Source organism: Rhinatrema bivittatum, chromosome 4, assembly GCF_901001135.1.
Source record: "Rhinatrema bivittatum chromosome 4, aRhiBiv1.1, whole genome shotgun sequence".
In the NCBI taxonomy this organism is placed as follows: domain Eukaryota; kingdom Metazoa; phylum Chordata; class Amphibia; order Gymnophiona; family Rhinatrematidae; genus Rhinatrema; species Rhinatrema bivittatum.
Window position 1 is genome coordinate 109371899 of NC_042618.1, and position 22906 is coordinate 109394804.

Consider the following 22906-nt stretch of genomic DNA (forward strand, 5'->3'; position numbering starts at 1 on the left):
TAAAAAAAAAAAAAAAAAAAAGTGCATTTTTTCTCCTAATGTCTCTGCAGTATCACTCACAAAGATCTTGAATGGTACCGGTCCCAGGAGAAATCTCTAATGCGCTCCACTAATCATCACCTCTTTTCTTAGAGTGAATTCCATTTACCGCTACCTTCTGTTTTCTCTCAACCAGTTTCTAATCCACTCCATCACCTTGAGACCCATCCCTAGATTGTTCTGTTTATTTATGAGTCTCCTATGCAAGGATAATGTCAAAAGCTCTGCTGAAATCCAGGTAAGCCACATCCAGCACACTTGCTTGGTCTAATGTTCTAGTTACAAGGCCTCCCCCGGGCCTTTTTCAAACAAGAAATAGGAACAAATTTATTCACCCAAAGCAGTGACTACACATTTTCAGGAAATATTTCTAAATCCCAAGCAGGAGTGAATCAAGCCCAGGGTCCCCTTAACCCAAAGAGCCTCCATTTTATGTTTAGACACAAGGAGATTGATTGATCTGGTCAAGGTCACACAGTGAATAGTGAACATGGGATTTGAATCTGCATCTCTGGGCTGACAGCTCTGTACTCTATCATACTACTGTGAAACCCTGGAGCATGGAGCTCAATGCCGTATGTGTCAGGTGCTATCCACGTGATCTCATTATCCATCCAATGGGTGGCTTTCTGAGGCTCTTTCCTCTGCTAGGTATCTGTCCACCTCATTACATTCCTTTGGAAAATGTCCGTGTTCATGCAGGCATTGCAGCTGGCATTTTAACAGACATCTGGTGAAAATAAGAGACAATATCCACTGATAGCAAGCAGTAAAAGATGCATTGTTTCCTCCCTTCCCTTCATCCGTTTTTCTTTCTCCCCCTTCCCCTCCCTTCTTCTCTGATTCTTTTGCTATTTCCATTCCTTTGCCTCTTTTTTCTGCTTTCTCTTTCAGTTTTTTTCTCCTCCTCCACTGCACTCTGTTACGATTTTTCTGTGCGTTCTTCCACGCTGCCCAAATCAGAGAATCTTCCTTGTTCTCTTTTTAACTCCCACTCTCTGCTACTCGCTCCCCATCTGTTTTCTTTCTCTCTCTGCTGCTTGCTTTGATTCTGAACACGTCTGGATTTTCCCCCTCCCCTCTCTTCTCAGACATGATAGCATTTTGGTTCAGCAAAATTGGAACTCTGAAGGTCAGACAAGGGCACATTGAAGTGTACATTTTGTTAAAGAGACAGAGACCCATTTCACGAGGCGTGATTTTCTGAATTACTACAAACAAAATGAGGTGTATGCAGAACCACAGAAAAATATCCAAGGGCTGAAAGAGTAGTTAAATAAAACTGAATTCATGAAATTTCAAGTACTAGTTTTTCAGATATAGGATCATCAGATATTCCAAGGGTAAGGTAAAGGAGATAATTTTCCAAGCAACCATGCAGGTGCAAATACTTTGTACACATTTTCAAAGGGAACGACCACATGTATTTTCCTTTTGAAAATTGCCCATGGGTACAAATGGCCTGCGGACTTTGTATCTGCTTTTCTTTTTTTTTTGTGGGCTATATTTTGGCTGGGAAATAGCACATATCCATTTTTGAAATGCAATGCACATGCACTATTTCCTAATCCTGCCCATGGGAACATGTCCTCTTAATGCACCATAGAACCCTGTGCATAACTTTTAGTTATGTTAAGGGTGGTAAATGGCGTTTGAACATTGTCCTTCACATGGATTAAACCCACGCTGTAAAGTCCCCTTTTTCCTTAGTAATATTGTTTTAATGCATTAGAGAGAAAAAAAGTCTCAGTAAGGGTAGAAAAAGTGCAAATGCAGAGCACTAGGACTCCACATATAACAACTAGATCAATAAATAAAGCAAATATGATGATTCCCAAATTCCAAGGTGCACTGTGCTTCCCAGGTGCAATAAAATGCAATCAACTTCTTAAAAAACGGACCCTGTCTGGGCTTTGGTGAAAGTGCCTGCCTCAGGGAATTGCTCTGCCATCTACCTTCTGAATCTGCACTTTTGATTCCATATTAGGAGGACCTGTTCCCATTTATGTTCCCAAACAAAGGGGCTGATGTACTAAGCTCTGCCTAGCCTACCACTGGTCTTTACTCTCTTTTTGTGCATTTTGTTTTGGTGCTAACCTTACTCAGGCATGTAATATGGGTTTTAGCGCCAAAAACACCTGTGCTATGAAACCCGCAGTATGCTTAGTGCGGAGACATGCAAATTGTATGTAAATGAAGGCATTAGTTAATATAGAGCAATGTAGAGAACCGCGTTAGCAGGGATACATTTTAGCACTTGTTTTTTAATCCGGGAATTTTAATGCCTGGATCAGGGCAGGAGTAAAAAGTCAAGTTTTTGGTGGCCATTTTAGTCCATTGTGGTGCTGTATGTGGGTGCTTTGTTGAGCTTTTCTGGGGTAAACATGGATTATTTAGTTTTTTGGAGGGGTTTTATGCTTCAGTACATTTTGTGAGTGGCCAGAAGAATTAGAGCCATTGAAGCGTTAGAGCAAAGAAAAGAGAGGGAAGAGAGAAAAAGAAGGCAATTTATCGCCCAAGAAGAAAAGAGGGTCCAAGAGGAGTAGGCTGTGTTGGCTCAAGCTGTTTGCAGAAGGGCACACACAGGCGGCAGATATTTCACCTGAGAACAACACTGCTAGGGGTTACCGGAGACAAATGTGGTGCAGACATAGATGGAGCTCCAGGGCAATTCTTTTTCCTCTTGGAAGAAATCAGAGATGATATTGATCCTCTAACCAATAATGAACATGCCATTCCAGGCTTGATCAAGCTTCTCAGTACCTTGTAGGGGTGTGCATTCGTTTTGAACTTAAATGTAAAACGCAACTTTTTTTTTTTTTAACTTAAAAAAGTGATGAGGCGAAAACAATCGGATTTCCAACTTATTCAACATAGCTATGTTGAATACGTTGGGGGACCCTCCCAAGCTGGCCAAAAGTTCCTTTTGGGTGCAACAAGGGTCCCGGAGCGAACGCGCGGGGAATCACGTGACGCCGCGTCACTCCGACGTGACGCCGACGTCACGTGCTCCTCGCAAAGGAGTTCAGAAATGGCGTCCTGACTCCCCGCTGGACCACCAGGGAGTTTTGGTAAGTCTTGGGGGGGGGATTAAGGAGGGTGAGGGGTTTAAATTTTTATTTGCATGTATGGACATAGACTCAACTTATGGAATTCTCCATATGTCCATATTGACCGAAATTGACCCCCCCTTTCGACTTATGGACTTATGAACATAAACTTTTGGTCTGCACATCCCTAGTACCTTGCATTTTCTTGCCACTGGCTCATTCCACAATACAGTGGCTATGGTGGCAGGCATGGACCAGTCAACATTTTCAGGGCATTTCAGCCAGGTACTGGGGGCCATAATGAAATGGGTCAAGGAATACATCAAGGAATACAGCAGCTTACAGAGTGGCAGGAGATGACGTGCACTTTCTTCAATATAACTGGATGCTGAATGTAATGGGCACAATCGATTGCATCCATGTCACTCTCATCCCTCCACACAGGAGAGAAATGGCATACTATAACAGGAAGCATTTCCACTCCCTGAATGTACAAGTTGTGTGCAATGCACACATGAAGATCCTCACTGTTGCTTCCAAGTTTTCAGGAAGCAGCTGTGACTCTTTCATCCTTGCACAGTTGGCATTGACTCGAAATTTCACCAAAGGGAAGGCTGGTTGCTTGGTAAGTCTGAAATAGAAGTCAAACCAAAGAGTAAGCTAAAATGTCAAAATGTAAGCCCTCTGGGGTGGATGGGTACCAAAAGAGGAATAGTGCACACTTTCTGGTGCATAGTGCCAAAAGCATATACTGTTCCACTAATCAAATGTAGCTGTCTGGGGTGGGTACATGCAGGCTATCTGGAGTGGGTAACAAGTGGAATAGTACATGCTTTATGGTATATAGTACCAAAGTGTGTACTATTCTGGAACATGAAATGCTATCTGGGGTGGGTACCAAAAGCAAAACAGTGCACACTTTCTGGTGTCTGGGGGTGAGTACTTGTAAGTTCTCTGGGATGGGTACCAAAAATGTTGGCTGCACTATGAGGTGGGTATCAACAGGTCAACAGCACAATTTATTTTGGTGCCTTGCATGCCACAGGTTAATGGATTGTTGTATTTCCAATTTTTTGCAGGAGTTGCTGATTACGGCTGCAAAGCACAGCTGCTCATGCCCCGTCTATACCATGTGTAGCAGCAGAAATCCACTATAACATGGCAATCACAAGACCCAGGCAGTAATTTAATGTACATTTGGTCTTTTGAAAAGCTGGTTTCTCTGCCTTGACCACTCTGGAGAAGCATTGTAGTATTCACCAGAGAAAGTAGTGAATATCATCATGGTGTGCTGTAGGCTCCATAACAAAGCCCCCAGGATGGCATTCATCTGGACGTGTATTTGGAACTGGGGCCAGAACCAAATATGTTTCTACCTGCCATGGACAGACATAGTACAGCAAGAGGGAATGCGCTCCCACTGCATGGTCCTAGCAGACCTTTTCAAAGGTACATTTTTTACACTTTTCAAAGGTACATTTTTTACACTTGGGGAATGAATTCACAGGGCTGGGGATGGTGGAGATTCTAACTCCAACATTTCTCTCTTCTCAGATCAGTGCGAATCTCTAAGAAGATGAATGCCATGAGAAATATAGTGTGGCTATTGACCTGTTTTTTAATACTGCCTGTCTCAAATTTTAATGTGATTTTAATAAAATACTTTTAATAACTGATTGGTCTCCTTCTTCATTAGAGTGACTCCGATTTATCAAAGGCTGTGACTCCTTGGGCCAGAGTTTCCCACACCAATGTGGAAATCTCTGACCCAAGGGGGCATGGCCTGTGGGGCCTCCCATGACAGGCTCTGCATCTTTTGGGCAGGGATGTCCACACTAATGTAGAAATTTCTGGTCCAAGGCGGTATGGCCTGTGAGGCCCCTATGACAGGCCCTGCTTCCTTGAACCGGGGATGTCCTCATCAGAGTGGAAATCCCTGGCCCAAGGAAGCACAGACTGTGAGGCCACCTGTGACAAACCCTGTATCCTTGAGCCAAAGATGTACATACCAGAGTGGAAATCCCTATCCCAAGTAGGCATGGCCTGTGATGCCCGTGAGAGTCCATGCATCCTTGAGCCATAGTTTTCCACACCACAGTGGAAATCCTATATTTATAAAATAATAAATATAACTCCCACATGTAACAATTTCATTGCTATGCACTAAAAGGTAATGAGAACTCTTTTAATGACCATTCATAATAGGCTATACTGGCCAACAAAAGGTTTCATTGCCTTATTTTTAAGCATAGGTCATATCAACAGAAGAATTTTTCTTTTTTTTTTTTTTGCAAGTAAAAAATGTGTTCTTGTCTTAATCACTTAAATTAATCCATCATCCTGTGAAGGGGGTTTCGTATAGTTCTTCAATCTCTTATCCCATTTGGAATCAACTATTGCAATTCTCTTTACACAGGACTACCACAGACCTCCATTCACCCCCTCCAAATAATTCAGAATTCTGCTGCCCATTTACTAACAGGTAGAAATATTTCGGGACCACATTTTTCCAATTCTAAGAGCTTTTCATTAGTTACCAGTGCATTCAATACAAAACCACAGTAATCATTTACAATTTGCTTCATAATGTATTGTCTCCATGGATTGAATCTACTCTGGGCATTCATACCCCACCCGCCAACTGTGCTCATGTAGCCAATGTTTACTTGACATCCCTTCACCGAAAATTGCACATTTAGCCTTGACACATGAACGCTCCTTCTCGATATACGGCCCTGTATTGTGGAACTCTCTTCCCTGTAACATCCACTTAACAAGAGAAACAAAAATGTTTAAGAAGATCTTTAAAATGCATCTTTATTTCCTGGCCTTCTCAGGGGTGATATGAATCATCTTGTCAAATATTGGAAACATTAATTTTGATGAGCAATTTTTTTAAGTTGTGCTATTATTTGTCATTCTGTTTTGTTATTTTATATATGTTATTTTATTGTGTATTTTATTTTTTATTTTTTTAATTTAAATTCTTTTAATATACCGATGCTCAAGACGAGGTCTTATCGTACCGGTTTACAATGAAACTAGGGGAGAACCAATTAACAATATATAGAAGGTAAAAAGTTACATTGAACAAGGGGAATAAACATGGGCTTTCGAAGAAAGGAAAGATTTCAAAATAATAAAACTGGAGAGTACCAAAATGGTAACAAGACAAAAGTAAATTAACAAATGGAAATTAACATAAGGTTGCTGAATTCGGCTGGAGAGTTATCTCAGGCAGGTGTTATCAGAACAGGGGAGGTAACGTGTGGGGGGGGAATAGGGAGAGGGTGGGTATGTGAGAGAGTTAATAAAGGTTGAGAGAGGCTTCTTCAGCTGTATGCTTGGGCGAACAGCCAGGTTTTCAGTTTCTTTCTGAAGGATAGGTGGCATTGTTCCTGGCGTATATCAGGGGGAAGAGAATTCCAATGGAGTGGACCCGCTGTTGAAAGTGCTCATTTATGAATGGAGCTGTGGACCAAGGATTTGCTTGGGGGAGCCTGGAGAAAGCCTTTGTATGCTGATCTGATCGGCCTTGTGGAGGCATGAAGTTCCAGCGGGATGGAGAGTTGGAGTGAGGATTGTTGGTAGACCGATTTGTGGATAATAGTAAGAGTCTTGAAAAGTATTCTATAGTGGATAGGAAGCCAGTGTAGGATTTTTAGGACTGGAGTGATGTGGTCCTTACGACGTGAGTTTGTAAGGATCCTAGCCACTGCATTTTGTAGCATCTGTAGAGGTTTAGTGGAAGAGGCGGGGAGACCGAGTAGTAGTGCATTACAGTAATCAATTTTAGAAAATAGAATGGCTTGAAGAACTGAACGGAAATCATGGAAGTGTAGTAGTGGTCTTAGTTGTTTTAGGACCTGTAGCTTGAAGAAGCATTCTTTAGTTGTGGTATTAATGAACTTTTTAAAGTTCAATCTTGAGTCTAGGGTTGCTCCAAGATCTCTCACCTGGGTTGCTAGTGGTATGGTTGCGTTGTTGGCAACGGGGTTATTATCACTGGGGGAGATGACAAGGAGTTCGGTTTTGGATGTATTGAGAACCAGGTTGAGACTTGATAGAAGGCGATTTATGGAGTGCAGGCAATTGTTCCAGAAGTTTAGTGTGGTGGAGATGGGGTCCGAGATGGGGATTAGTATCTGCACGTCATCCGCATATATATAGTGAGTGAGGTTGAGGCTGTTGAGTAATTGGCATAACGGAAGTAGATAAATATTAAACAGGGTAGGAGAGAGAGATGAACCCTGTGGTACTCCTTGTTTAGAAGGGACTGGGTGGGATTCTTTGTCATTTATTTTGACTTTGTAGTACCTGTTGTAAAGAAAGGATTTGAACCAGAGGAGTGCGGAGCCAGAAATGCCTATTTCCTTTAGACGGTTGATGAGGATTGAATGATTTACAGAAGAGTACACAGGACTATCGGTGCATAAATAGTCACATGTGGGGAAGAGCCCAGCATCTGCAGCACAGTGAGTGATGGCTTAGGTGAGTGGAAGAAGCATCTGTGCAGAAATAAGGCATTCAAGTGGAAGAAGCATCTGCACTGGAGGGAAGAGCAGGAGCGCAACCACCATTTCCACATACTATTTCAATAAGCACCGATGATGCATCCAACTGAAAAGAAAAGGAAAAGAGAAAAAATTGTGAGAAATGTAAGTGTGACATCATCCAGCCCACCGGAGAACCAGCAAGGGAAGAAATGAGCATTGGTAGCAGTTGAGTGATGGCAGAGATAAGGGGGGAGAAGCATCTGCATAGAGATGAGGTGCCCTCTGTGGAAAAAGCATCTGTGCCAGAAGGAGCAGCAGGAGCACAACCACCATTTCTGCATACTGAAGTGACAAGTGCCAATGAGGCACCCACTTGTAAAAAGAAGGAAAAGAGAAAAAAAAGTAAGCAATGCAAGTTTAAAGCCATCCAGCCCACTGAAGAACCAGCAAGAATAGTGCTGTGTAATGCTGGAGTATAAATATTCATGGAAAGAGAAGAGACATGCATTGGTGGTGGGTAGAGCAATGCTAGAGATGAGGGACAGAAGCATCTGCATAGAGACAAGGCGTCTGAGTGGAAGAAGCATCTGCCCTGCATATTGCAGTGATGAGTGCTGATAATGCACCATTGGAAAATGAAGCCTCTCCCACCATGCAGCTCTAATAAGACAGTGCAGTGGGGTTCAGAGACAGTCAGTGGTGGTCCAGTGTGGCAGATGATAGCTGATGTCTTGCTGTTCTCCATGGGTTGTCACTGGTCTGGCATGGGCAAGATGGGATTCAGAGACAGTCATTGGTAGACCAGCATGGCAGTTGACAATGGTTGTGTTGCTGTTCCCATGGGAGGTGGTTCCTGGGGCTATCATTAGGCCAGGTTCAGAAACAGTCATTAGTGGTCCAGCATGGTCCAGATGGAGTCATCTGTAATCCAGTGTAGGGTTGGATCCAGCTAAAGTCAGGACCAGTTCAGCATGGTGGTAACTTGCTTGAAGATATGGCTTCTGTTCATGATTCTCACCTCTGGCTCTGCATGGGGGGCTACTGCATTCTGTGGTTTCAGATTTGGGCAATGAGCTTGCCTCCTGGGGAAACATGATCCCGATCTCACGGGTAAGGGTCCTGTTCATTTTGCATATGGACAAGTCAAGTCCTCGTAGGACACCAACAATGTCATCAGATGAAGCTCTAACTCGATTAGCTAAAACACTGGCTGCAGCAGTATTCTCCCTGGCAGACAGTCTGGACTCTCTCTGCATCCAATGTATCTCCTTCCTCATGTGTTCCATCTCCTGGTGTATTGCTATCCATCCTGCTATCACACTGGTCTCAATGAGTTCCTGCCTTGCAAGCAGTTTCGCAGCTTTCTATTCTGCAATTTGGCCAACACAAGAGAGTGGTGTTCTTATTGGAGGGAGAATGCCATGGTGTGGAGCCCACCGTCAACCACAATGGTGCCTATAGAAATGATACCTACACTGTTGCCGTGTCTATCATGGATATCATGGATATGTCTGGCCATGCGAAGTGGAGCTCAACCATCTGACTGTCATCTTCTTGTATATTAGGTGCCAGTGACTCACTTGGCAACTGAAGACTGTCAGTGAGTTGCTCAGTTGTTTCTATTGAAGGTGGATTAAGAGATTCTGGCTAGTTCTCTTCAGCCTCACCTTCAGTGGCAGTCTCCTTTATGGCCATTGGCTGATAATCACTTGGGAAAATAACAAAAGACAGACTCAATTACTATTACAACCTTCTGAACCCCCTCTGTCACACTCCTCACACTAGAGATACATTCCTCGCCATATTCACCTCTACTTCTGCAGCATTCCTATCAGTTCTTCCAGAATGGACACCAGCAAAGTAGTCCTGCAGAAGAGTCTCCCAGACCAGCTCCTCCACTAGTATCAGCTACAGTTCATGTGATGGACCTCCTCCCATTTGGCACTTGGACCTCTCAATGAGAGCCAGCTTGGCCTTGACAGCTACCTTGGTGTCCCATCATTGATGCTTCAGCTGCTCCACTATCCTGGTCCTCACTGACAGGCTGCTGACATCCTTGGCAATGCTCTTCCAGATCTTGCTCTTATTCTTCAAGGATGTTTTTTATCCATAGAGTGCATTGTGTTTCTCGCAGACTCACTGCACCAGAAGATTCTTCTTTTCCTCCATGAAGCCCTCCATGAAGCACACATTATGTTGATGCTGCTTTTTCTCCAGCTGCTGGCTGCTGGTTCCCACCTGCTTGTTGCTCTCCGATGATAATCAGGGTGGGTCCCTTCCTCCCTGAAGTTAGCAAGTAGCTCATTTTCACTCAGCACATAGTTAAGCTCTGGAATTCATTGCCAGAGGATATGGTTTCAGCAGTTAGTGTTACTGGGTTTAAAAAAGGTTTGGATAAGTTCCTAGAGGTTAAATCCATAAACTGCTATGGTAATTAATTAATAAGCAATAGTAGGTTGTGATCTATCTAATGTTTGGGTACTTGCCAGGTACATGTGACTTGGATTGGCCACTGTTGGAAACAGGATACTGGGCTTGATGGACCCTTGGTCTGACCCAGTATGGCATTTCTTATGTTCTTATGTTCCCTGAGCACTACTCCCACTACCTGCTTCTCTTCCCCCTCCCCTTCCCTTGCTCTGACACCTCCATCTGCTTTCTTTTCTTCCCCCCTCTAATTGCCCCCTCTAACTCATGCATGCCACTTTCCTTCCGCCCCCATCTCCCTTCCCTGGCTACCCTCCACTGACTCATGCACCACACTCTTCCTATCCTCTCTGTCACCACTCACACACCTGTCACACTTATTCACTCCTCTGTCATGCTCCATTCTCTTCACAGCCATGAATACTAACTCCGCTCTTTCAGGAACCTAAACACAGATGTGGGCAAAAAGACAGACAATCACAGACCAACAATCACATGCACTCTAAAGATTCACTCAAAAACACAGACAAAGACAAAAGGATGTGAAACAGCAAGGAAAAATAAGTAGCACAAAATATACCACTCAGCAATTGCAATTGAACAACCAACAACTTCAATACCAAGAAAACCTCCAACGCCTAATCCAGAGCTCGCCTAACATCATCCAACACTGACAAAATGGCTCCGGAAGAGGCTGCCTTTTATTTCCATGCAAGAAAACATCTGTGCACCACCAGTCACACCACAGATCAGCCTAGGTCACTTTTATCAACCTGTGGGGAACATGGCAGAATTTTTCAAACTAGCGCTGGTTTTTACCATGATTTTCTGCATGTTGGTTTTAACACTGGTTTTGGCATGCTTTTTGGGTTTATGACAGATTCTTAGCACTGGTTTCATTTGCATGCCACTTGTTTATAGCATTGAGCAGGGTGGCATGTTTTTAATGCGTGCAGTATTAAAAATTGTCGCTAAAATCTGGTGCTGGTTTTGGTACAGGTTTTATTACATTGGTCCCAATATGAGCAAGAAAAAAGGTTTAGGATTATAACATCAGAGGTATGATACATTTTCAGTATGTATGAGAGTTTCTGCATCCAAAAAATTAATGCTTGAAATTTCATGAATTAAAATTTTTTGACCACTTTTTCCACTCTGTTTTTTTGAATTCCTGGGTACTGCATTTTAATCTCCTTTGCAAAAATTTCCCACCTCCTGTCTTTTTCTTTATTTCGAAAAAGAACCTTCCATTTTCAATACAATTTTGTTTTTCTAGGCATATTTAATAAAAAAAAACAAAGCACAGTTTAATTGATTATGACAGACAACAGATTGTAAACTGTCTAGATCTCTGTTACTACTTTGTGCAATATTGTTGTGCACATTGAAAAAACCTTAGAAATAATATATATATAATAGCCCACTAATACCACACGTTGCTGAATTGATGCTTTTTTTTTAATTGGAATAAGATTGATGTGTATTATATGTGAAATGGAAAATTGTATGGTGGATTATTGTTTAGTTCTATTGTTATATGTACAGTATTGTAATTATGTGTGTTAAATGGTGTTTGTAATCTTTTGTTATTAATCTGAGTGATATAGTCCCCTGAAGAAGTTGGTTTAAGGTGAAACAAGGAACCCTTGTCAAGGTTTTTTGTTTTTTTTAAATTGTGGGTTTTGAAATGGTGATGTTATGAATTGTAAAAAAAAAAAAGTATAATTATATGTACTGTTTGAGTTTATAATAAATTGTTGCATAGATACATAAATCAGATAGATTACTGGATTGTATGCCTTCATTGTATAATTGTGCCTTGAAGTTATTTAGATAGTGACACAAGGTGTACTAGACATTTAGAATAGTGCCACCAAATTTTTGTGTAGGTTCAGAGCTAAGCTAGAACAAGGGCAGACTTCTTTCTCTCCAGGATGAGGCATCAATAACGCAGTCACCGTGGACATAGAATGCTCCTTGTGACCTTGGGCAAGTCACTTTACCCTCCATTGCCTCAGGTACAAACTTAGATTGTAAGCCCTCTGGGGATAGGGAAATACTTCCAGTACCTGAGTGTAAACCGATGTGATATCTCACATCGAATGTCAGTATATAAAAGAATAACAAATAAATAAATAAATAAATAAATGCTGCCCAGGATCTGAGCAAAGTTTCAGGCAAAAGTTGAGTAACAAGAGTTTAAAGACCCGTGAGTCAGTTTACTTGCACAGTTTTGCAACAGCACATCTTTTGCCCAAGGATTTAGCTTCCTGCATCCTCTGGAAGAGAAAAACAATTCCACAGAAAAAGACTGTACCAGCCAGGGCTTAAGTTAGAGCTTGAGCCAGAAGTACCCTGGTGAATTTGCTTGGTTCTTAAATTTAGCACTTTCAGTCCTACGGTGTTATTTTGCTGAAGTCTTTCTCTTTTATGTTTGTCAAATGTTTTCTTTCCAGAAACTGCAGGAAATTAAAGCTTTGGCCAAAATAATTACCATTTCAATTATTGTGTAAACAAAGTGACTTGCTTCTCCTTCTTTTGCCAGATCTTTCTCCTTCTTTTGCACTCTCTTCTGTGCACTCTCTTCTCCTTCTTTTGCCAGATCTTTCAGTCGGGCCCTTCTCATATGATTACTGGCAGAAAAATTAGATGCCGAGGCTCCTTTATATACCAGCCAGGGCCAGTGCGTCCATTAGTCAAACTTCGGCAGTCGCCTAGGGTGCCAAGCCATAGGGAGCGCCGAAGAGCAGCCACGTGGTGCCACAAGCGCCCTGAGAAGCTCACAGTCGGCGCCGAAACAGGGAAGGGGGACACGACCGGGGGGGGGGGGGTGGCGGCGGCAGCACAAGGGTCGCCTAGGGCACCCAATACCCTTGCACCGGCCCTGATACCAGCGGGTAGCACCTGTAGGTAAAGGGACTCAAGTCAAGATTGCCATCAGCAGTCTATTCTTGCCCAGGCTTCTCCTCCTCTCAGAAGTGCTGGGCTACTGCTACTTCTTTCTCTTTTCCTCTCCCTCACTGCACTGCCAAATTCCTTGGGGGTGGTCTGGCACTCCTTTCTTCCCGCTGCAGTGCCATTCCTCTTTCTTCCCATTTATTTCTCTACCCACTCCTTCTGCTGTCATGAGCTCAAATCCCAGGTCCTGAGAAAACCTGGACCTTGTCTTTAAACCTGGGTCAGATCTGGCCAGTTCCCAGCTACGTGTACCTCACACAACATCTCTTCAGTCTCATGTTTTCCATCCATTTTCTCTCTCTCTTTCTCCTTTACACACTTCCTCAGGCAGAAGAAAATCGGTCTCTGAATGTTGCCCCTGCCATGCACCCATTTGTTACTATGATAGTTTTAGGTTTTTTGGGCCCAGCACTTTCATCCTGCTCCTTTTGGCTTCCAGATCAACTGGAACCGGTTTCTACTGGACTATAGCACCATAAGCCTTCATTTGAAACTACACAGGGCTTTTCTCCTATTTTTATATGGGGATCCCCCGGTCATCCACTAGATGGCCCTAGATCCCTGCCCTGGTAGGTGATAGCTAGAGGGACAGACCATTCTTTGCAGCATCTCCCTCTGAGGTTGTTTGTAATGGTTTGTTCTCTGCCTTTGTGGGAGGGGGGGGGGGGAAGGACTAGGAGTAGGAGTAGTGTGATCAGGTTGAGTTAACTTCGTTAAGGGCCTATCACCTTGACTTGGTATTTTTCTGCATTAGAGGAGATTCCTTTCAGTGCACAACCTGCCTGTAAGGATCTGCTTCCTTTTTGAGAGAGACTATATTGAGATTTTTCAATTTTAGGATAGACTGGTGTGAAGCTTTGTACCCTTTGGTGATGGTCATTCCCCCAGATCCGAGAGCCAGAGAGCTGGAGACCTGTGAGCCACCCTGTGAGAAGAAACAGCAGTGACAGTAACACTCCAGAGTGACAATTTCTGGATTCAAGAATTTTCTTCTTTTGTGCTGTGAGGTATTTGATCCACCCCTCCTCACCTTGGGCCTGGGCTATAATAGCCTGGGTCCATCTTTCAACAGACTTTTCTGTAACCCTTCACTGGGGGATTTCCCAAACGTATTTATTCTTTGGGGCTGCTCTGGCTAGCGCTTTTCCCTTCTTTCTTTGTTCCCAAGGGGGAAGCTGAAGTTTATGGTCCGTGTGGTAGTATGCTTCTCTCTTACAGTATATAGTTAGAGGTGGATCCCAAGGGGTGAGATCCTGGGACAAACAGGCAGCACATCATGCTGGGTGTTAAAATAAAAGTTTAATGATTCTATAAAGTCAAAGTAAAGTCCAGTTTATCAAGAATGGAAAGAAACAGCTATGATGGTTACAGATGCCTCTCTTTTCTGGGTAGGTGTTCTTTCTCTTACTCTCCTAGGGGTTTAACTTGCCACTTTTACTCTGAATGTATAAACTGTCCCCGCGCTGTAGTGAAATCCTATGGTGGGTAGAATCCCCCGTATCACAGAAAAATCCTACTTTGGTTCAGATGTTCATTCACAGCCAGCCAGCCCGTGTCCTGACTCCATGGGGTGGAGATCTGCAGGGGTCTCCAAAGATCTTCACAGTCTCTTCAACATTTAGATAAAGGTGACTTCTCAGAAGGAAAAGTCTTGGACAATCGGGAGCCAGACCATCCCAGCCCTGGATCCCCATGAGGAGGGGTAGATCAACAAAAATCTTCCCCATAAAACAATACCAGAATACTTGCTTGCCGCACAAAGTCTCTCAGTGACTGCTGCTATACTGTCACTGCTGCTTGCTCCATCTAGGGAGTAGATTAGGGCTCACAGGTCATCAGCCCTTGTCCTTTGTGCCCAGGGGAGCCTTCTCCAAAGGGTGCAAGGTTTAAACAGCAGTCTCCTCTAAAAGCAGGATACATTTTAGCCATCAAAAATCTCATGCTGTTGGTTACTGTCATTAGTGCTTTTCTCAACTAGGGTCTTTAGCCCTTTGATGGGAGTCCTCAAAAGGGATCCAGCAGAAATCCATCTCACTGCAAAAATATGAGGGCCATCCTCTGGCAGGGAGTGCACTGTGAGAAACCTCTAAAATAAATTTCACGATGAGGCAAAGAGGCCTCACCAGGGATAAGAAAAAACAACGTCCTTACTTCTCTGAGGCTAACTCAAAATGACCACACTGAATATTAAACTAGCTTCACTAAATAGGCTGAGGCAACCAATCCCAGCCCTCCAGGTTGGGAGGGGCTGAAGAGAATGGAAAGTTCACAGAGATGTTTATGTTCTAAGCAGGGACCTAGGGCCATCTAGTGGCTGACCCAAGGGGGTGCCACATTTTCTTCAGATAGGTCACAGTCATCAGAAGTTCAGGAAGAAGGAGCAAGATCTGGGAACCCACAACTAGATCTCCTCCCTAAGGGACCAGGACACAGGCTGGATGAAAGAGACTGAACCTTTGGACACAGGTAGGATTTTTCTGGGACTAAAAGTATCCCCTCACTTATAGGATTTCCCTGGCCCACTGGGATAGTTTATATACTCAGAAAAGGAGTGATAAGCCTCATCCCAGGAATTTCAGAGAAGGGACACATACCCAGAGAAAGAGGGACCCTTGTAAGAAAGACAGCTGTAATCTCACTTGTTTGAATTGATTATTGGACATTGGTTTCATGTTGAAGAATCAGTAAATTTAATTTAAACCCAATCTCTGTCCAGCCTGTTTGTCCCTGCAACACAGCTTCACAGAAGGAAACAGAGAGTGATAGTAATACACACACAGAAAGGAAAGTCAACACACCACCTGGGCCAAGAGGGTTTGCCTGCACCTGCAGAGAAAAAACACACACCTTGGACAAACAGAAGGGGGGAAAGAGTTAGTGGAGACAGCCCCAGAAACAAATACTTTTGTGTGCTCTTGGAAAAAGTACAAATCCATGGAAAAAGGGTTATATGTACATCCTTCAAACACTACCCGGCCATCATAGTAACATCCTTGGCCAAGAGCCACAGACTATGCCTCCTTCTAGAACCTGGCTAACGTGAACCCTAAGTCTGGACACTAGATGTCACTGTTGAACAATATCTAAGATTCCTTCCCCCCTCTCACCCTTCTAGAGGCTGTGAATCCTGCCTCCAAGCATCCCCCATCTCTGGCTGGGATGAGAGCATAGGCCTGGCCCAGGATTCAACCCATGTCCTTGGCCACCCACACTGACTACTCCCTTCTTTTCTATGGGTACTCTTTCAATACTTGCGTGGCCCTGTCCCCACCCTCTTCTCCCACCTCTGCCCCTCCATTGATGAGGGATCACTAAGGAACTCCTGGGATCTGGTGCTCTCTAGTGCAGCTCCGGATTCATTCCGAACAGGGAGTTGGAATAGAAATCTCTCCTAGACCCTTAGGTTTGTGACTTGGTAACAGTGTTAAATATTGAATAATCACTCACACAGTAATTGGTGTTCCAAAAGAAGAGTCATTTTACTGAAAGATTGTACATGGTATCTTTCAGTTCTTGGAGGAGAAGTCCATTACCTGCTATTAATTAAGTTGTCTTAGAAAATAGCCACTGCTATTACTAGCAACGGTAACATGGAATAGACTTAGTTTTTGGGTACTTGCCAGGTACTTAAGGCCTGAATTGGCCACTGTTAGAAACAGGATGCTGGGCTTGATGGACCCTTGGTCTGACCCAGTATGGCATGTTCTTATGTTCTTATCAGACTATCATCACTTCAAGTATTTTATTAGAAATGAAATCCTTACAGAATATGATTCCTATGGTTCAGTTACAATGTAGCATTCTCCTTAAGCACAAGGTTTTCCCAAAAGTTTATGGAAATGGTTTATTTGAGTAAATGGACCTAGGGATCCCGTATTCATCAGGGACAATCCCAGGTACCTGTCTTTAAAGATGAAGTTCTGCTCTCTCCTTCCTGAACTCATCTTGATTCCTCTCTTTTCATTCGGTTGGCACTTTCTCCTCCAGATCTCCAAGGTGATTTATGGCATCTGGTAAAAAAAAAAAAATGGATTTGTTTACATGAAAATTCCTTCTCTTTCACAAAAATCTCCACCAAGCTAAATGTAGTTTTCAGACTCTTGTTATGCAGGGCTGTCCCGCAGCCGGCTTCACCTACCCCACTTCCAACGACAGAACACTGTTAGCTCCCCACCAGCTGCTGCTTCCTAAGTGCCCATGGGCACCTGTCTTCTGCTTTTCTTGGCGTCATGGCAGAAACCTGGCTGCAGTGCCGGGAGATGACATTACCAGTGGATCATTTAAACTCCGTCACTCCAGCATGCCCGTGCCTTCACAATAGGTTCCCTGCTCCTTGCAGTCCTAGTTGCCTGCGTTTTCCAGTTTCCCTGGTTCCTGCTTACTTTTGTGTTTTTGTTCCCTGTGTGTCTTCCAGTTCTCCCTTGTCACTCGGTCTCAGTTCCCTTGTGCCTCGCATCTCCTCCTCTGGTACCTCATGCCTTGACCTCAGAACAGAACTGGACTTCACCCTTGTCTTTTGTCCGCCTCGACCTCAGAACAGAAATGTGCTTTACCCTTGTCTTCTGCCTGCCTCAGTCTCAGAACAGAACTTGACTTCACCCTTGTCTTTTGTCCGCTTCGACCTCAGAACAGAACTGGACTTCACCCTTGTCTTTTGTCCACCTCGACCTCAGAACAGAACTGGACTTCACCCTTGTCTTTTGTCTGCCTCGACCTCAGAACAGACCACCCCCTCACTTCACTTGGCCACCAGATCTAATTTGTTATTGAATCACATGGCAACAGCAAACTGCTGGTGCATCACCAACTTAAGGAGTCGCCCTAAGCCCCTGATTGCAAATGAAGGCTCGTGGCATTGTAGTCCCAATGAAGGCAGATACTGGATGAGCTGGAATTTAAAAATAGGATAGGAAGAAACTGCCACCCCCAAAAAAAGTTATATTTCCCTATCTAAAGGCTGAGAACTTTTCATGCACCTACTGGAAGTCTTCTGTTCTTCTGTTTGATGTGGAATCAAGTGAAATTTGGTAGACCTCACACCATTCCCTTCCTCTGGCTTGGCTCAACAGTTGTCTACACAAATCAATAGCAGGTAGTAAAGGGTTAGTCTTCACATCTATACTTACTGCCTCTTCCTGGTGCTCCTGCCTCACCTCCCTCTTTTGATTTGTAGCCACACTCCCACCTTCAGCTCTTTATCAAGCCCTACTATAGCTGCCTTCTCAGGTCTTGTTTCCTGCCAGCCTCATACAGCAGCTGGCATTGTACTACTGAGATAATAAAACTGAGTCACATGGCTTCTTGAATGCTGGAGAAAAATTCCTGGCAGCACAAGAACATCATGGGCTACTGCCTCTTCACGGCTCAAACTAAATCAGTGAGCCAGATAACAGGAACAATCAGGTTACATAGAGGAGGGTGAAGGAAGCAAAGGGTGGGAGGGAAAAGCGAAAAAAGGACAGGAAAGGGAAGGGTAGGAAACAAGGGAAAGAAGGCAAAAAGCAAAGGAAGAAGAGGAAGAAAACTAGGAGAGGAAAGGAGATAGAAGGGAAGTAGATAAACAGAAATAACAGGAAGGAAGCAATGAGAAAGGAAAGAAGAAAGCTGTGGCAGGAAACAAGGAAAGGGAGGTGAGTTCAGGGAACTGGGGAGGGCAGAGGAAGGAAAGAAGGACGAGATGAAGAAACAGGATGGGATGGGAAGAGAGAGAGATGGTGGAAAGTTAGGGAAGGGTAGATGGACACTGATAGAGATAGACACCCAGAACTGGAGAAAGGGGACAAAGAATAGAAGTTGAAGAAATAAGAGAAAGACAGAAATGAAAAGTCTGGAAAGAGAAGGCATGCAATAAAAGAAGGAATTAGCAGAGAGCATAAATCACACTAGAGGTTGGAAAACGGTTTGTTTTATTATTATTAAGGATTCCATGTTGATTTTTTTCCTCATAATTTGTCTCCATTTCTCCCTTTCTAACACATTCCCCCCCCCTCACCTTCCCAGATGATCTGCTCAGGCAGCTCAAGATCCCTTACTGATGAAGAGCTGGAAAGGAAGTCTGCTCTGAGACTAAACCCCTCAGCAATTCTGCCAGCAGGGTTTACCATAGTAGCAGTACCCACCTTTCCTTCCCACTCCCTTACTCCCAATGCTTGAGTGGCTCACCTCCGTAACGGATTCAAGTTCCACCAACCATGCTGGACCACATTTTCCTGCAATGCAATATGGAGCACTATAGGCAAGCCATGGGGGCTGGCTTCTTCTGTGCTAATCAATTTGATTTGACTCATGTTTGGCTCCTTGACTTGGCCCATCTTGAAAATCCTTGCCAGTTTTAACTCAGCCATGATAAAATTCACAATCAATGAGAAAGTTGCATTGGTGTGTAAGGAGATTGTCTCGAAAGATATTTTATAATACAAGTCCTATGATATTTATCATAGTAATATTTGTGTGTTCTTTAAATGTGACCCATGTATGTACTGAAATTATGGTGTTATTGAATTTAAAAGTCTTTAATTGCATAGATATATCTTCTCAGTATGTCATTCCTACGGTACAATCTGTACACTTGTGTTTTACAGCTGTATTCATCCAGTCATTTTGTGACTTAATTCAAACAAAATTATAATTCAAATGAATTTTATATTTAAGAATAATCCTCCAAATTTAGGAACTAGGCTTCCTTTTGGATATACCTATTCCTTGTTCAGGTTTTGCTACAAGTAAAGTAAGTCGGGCAAAACTTAGGAGGTAGCCTTGCAGAAAATCCTAGTTTGTAAGTTTTTAGTGAATATGATTTTTCAGGTATTGTCTGAAATGATAATATTGATGTAGAGTTATTTTCTCTTTTGTCCTCCATTTGTTTCTCAATTCATTTTTGTCTCATTTTGTTCTCTTTCCCTCTTTCTCTATATTCACTTTCTCTCTCCCCTTTTGTCATGCTGTCTTCTTTCACCTATCACATTCTTCTTCTCCATCCTTTCTTTTCCTTCTTTCCCCATTGCTATCTCCATCTCTCCTTCTTGTTATTTAATTCCTAGCAACGTCCAGACAAGCAGTCTCTGAGTGCCTCCATGTGTCGAGAATCCCACTGGAAATGCCTCCTACTCTCCATCCTCATGTATGGCTGCCTGGGAGCAGTAGTGTGGTGCCAGCTGGCCCGAGTCACCAAGCTCAGCTTTGACAGTTCTTTCAAGGGAAAATCTTTGATCTACCATGACAGTCCCTGCTCTGATGGCTATGTCTATATTCCATTAGCATTCCTAACTATGCTGTATGTGGTCTACCTGGTAGAATGTTGGCACTGCCATGCTAAGAGTGAGCTACAGTTGAAGGCTGATGTCAATAGTGTCTATGACCGCATACACCGTATGCAACAAGCCACCCCATGCATCTGGTGGAAAGCAATCAGTTACCATTTTGTCCGACGCACCAGGCAAGTAACTCGCTATCGCAATGGGGATGCCTATACAACTACACAAGTCTACCATGAAAGGGTCAATACCCACGTAGCTGAAGCAGAGTTTGAATACTCTCACTGTGGAGTGAAAGACATCTCTAAGAAGTTGCTGGACCTAGAATGCCATGCAGCCACTAAGCTGAGATTCACCAAATGCTTCAGTTTTGCCAATACTGAATCTGAGAACTGCTACCTGGCTCAGCGTGCTCATTTCTTCACAGAAATTGAGGGTCTGGATGATTACATGGAGGCCAGGGAAGGCATGCAGCTAAAAAATGTGGACTTCAAAGAACTCATGATGGCATATGTTGATCCAGAACACCTCCCATGGTATGTGTCTCACTACACCTTCTGGGTAGCTTCTGTGATGATGCTCTCTTGGCCACTACGTGTTCTAATAGAGTCTCGGACTGCTTATGTCCACTATCATGTGGAGAAATTACTTGGGCTTGAATATACAGCTCCTGCTATGAATGAGGACCCCATCTACAGGCGCCACATGCCCAGAGTCAACACCCTGGACAGCACGGAGCTGGAGTGGCATATTTGCACCAATCGACAGCTGATTCCTAGTTACTCTGAGGCTGTTCTAATGGATCTGACAGACTCAGCTATATGCACAAGCTACACAGCGTGTTCATACAGTGGTATTTTGCGGAGATGTGAACGGTGCAATGGAGCATCCAGCAGTTCCTCTATCTTCTCTCGCCATGCCTTCCATAGCAGTATTGGAGGTCAATCCCGGCTCTCTCTCAACACCAGCCACTTTTCCCTGTGCCGGGTGCATGGCTCCCACAGGACAGGCCTTTGGAGGAGCCATAGCAGCAGCATTGCAGAACGAGGTTGCCAAGATGAGCAGTGCTGCTCTTACTCTAGTGAGCTGGCCATCAATGAAAACCCACCAACATACTATGATGCCCGCTTTTTCCCTGTGCTTATTGTCCACCGACCTGATGGTTGCGATGGGAGACACTTCTACATTAGTCGTTCTTCTTGCCTAGAGACATCTTTGTGACAGATTTTCCTTTCGTATATATTTGGGAAGTAGGGGGAGGCTCTTCCTCAGTTAGCAATAGAGTATGCAATGACTGAAAGGAGACCACAATCTATCCCATCCCTACTGGCCTAGAGCACATCAAGTGGAAGGAATACTTCCACCTCTCTCCTATTCTGCAAAGAATTTTCCACAACTTTACCTTTCCCCTTCACCAAAGAATATCCATTCAGATGAAGAATCAAGGTGCTGTTCTTATTTCCTGAGAACCCTAACTCACCTTTTCTTTCTTTCTTTTGGCATTTATCCAATGCCTTAAACCAGGGAGCTTTAAAACAAATTGCATAGAAGTACAATTGGTCCCTTCCCCAGAGAACTTACCATCTATGCTTCCCCAAGGCTCCATCACTTTAGCATGTATGAGCCTCCTAGCTGGGGCCTCATCCTTCCTTCCCAGCACCATTAGCTGGCTGCTTCCCAGCTTGTCAGCAGAGAGATTCACTCAAGCCTGAGACCGATCAAGACGGGCATTAATTGCTTGGGTGGGCGGTGGGTTTTGTATCCTTTGATTCTTTTCAGTTTCTCCTGTTTTTATCACCTCCCCCCACACTATGCTTCCACACAGAAATAAAGTGCATGTTTCCAGTGTAGTTATGGGAGAGAAATGCAGCTCCGTTTAGTGATATTCTAGGCTTGCCAGTTGATCTTTCCATTAGAGAATTATTACCCGCCTGTAACTGTGAATGCTACTTCAGCAGCCCCTCCTAGTTCTGACCAGCAGCTGGTGCGGTAATGTGAGCTGGGAGCCAAATAAGCCCTTGCACTTGCCATTGTAAGCAAATGGAAGGCTTGCTTACAATGGCACCAAACTCTGGGGGTCTAGCACCAGCCGCTCTCTCCTCTTCTATTTTATTTGCTCTACCTTTAGTCCCACACATTGCTTTTAACCTCTTATTGCTTGTTTCTCTCTCTCTCTCTCTCTCTCTGCTTTAGTTGGTTTTTAATATGTAGCTTATTTCCCAAATTTGAGCAGTCTGAGGGATTCAACTAATGAACTGTCTTCTTTAAACAACATAATAGTACATAACTATTTTAACCTCTTCTTTTTCTGTTTCCCTTGACCTGTTTCTCTGTTCACTCTTTCCTATATATATATATATATATATACAAGCCGTTAAGCCCGTTAAAACGGGCTACATCCCTCTGTCTCTCACCTCCCCCTCTTTCTCTCTCCCCTCACTCTTCACCACCCCCTCCCTCACCCACTCCTCCCCACCCTCCCTCTCCTATCACTCAGTCCCTCCCTCCCACTCAGTCTCACTCACTCCCCCCTCTCTCCCTCCCTCTCACTCACTCAGTCCCACTCACTCTCACTCAGTCCCCACTCCCTCCGTCCTCTCCCTCAGTCCCACTCCCTCCCTCCCACTCCCTCCCTCAGTCCCTCCCCCTCACTCAATCCCTCCCTCCCACTCAGTCACTCCCT

The 22906-nt window shown here is 43.8% G+C and overlaps 1 protein-coding gene and 1 long non-coding RNA gene across 2 annotated transcripts; one reads left to right on the forward strand and one right to left on the reverse strand.

Moving 5' to 3' along the window:
• Window positions 1-6958: 6958 nt before the first annotated feature.
• Window positions 6959-17155, reverse strand: LOC115089335. The gene is made up of 3 exons (XR_003856081.1): window positions 17109-17155; window positions 16871-16980; window positions 6959-7709 (listed from the first exon to the last, which is right to left on the reverse strand). It is a non-coding gene; the product is annotated as an uncharacterized LOC115089335 (long non-coding RNA).
• A 2607-nt stretch (window positions 17156-19762) lies between these two features.
• On the forward strand, window positions 19763-21444 carry LOC115089359 (transmembrane protein 151B-like). Its single transcript, XM_029597448.1, has 2 exons — window positions 19763-19774; window positions 20011-21444. The coding sequence occupies exons 1-2, from the start codon at window positions 19763-19765 to the stop codon at window positions 21442-21444; spliced, it is 1446 nt and encodes a 481-aa protein (XP_029453308.1).
• The last annotated feature ends 1462 nt before the right edge of the window (window positions 21445-22906 follow it).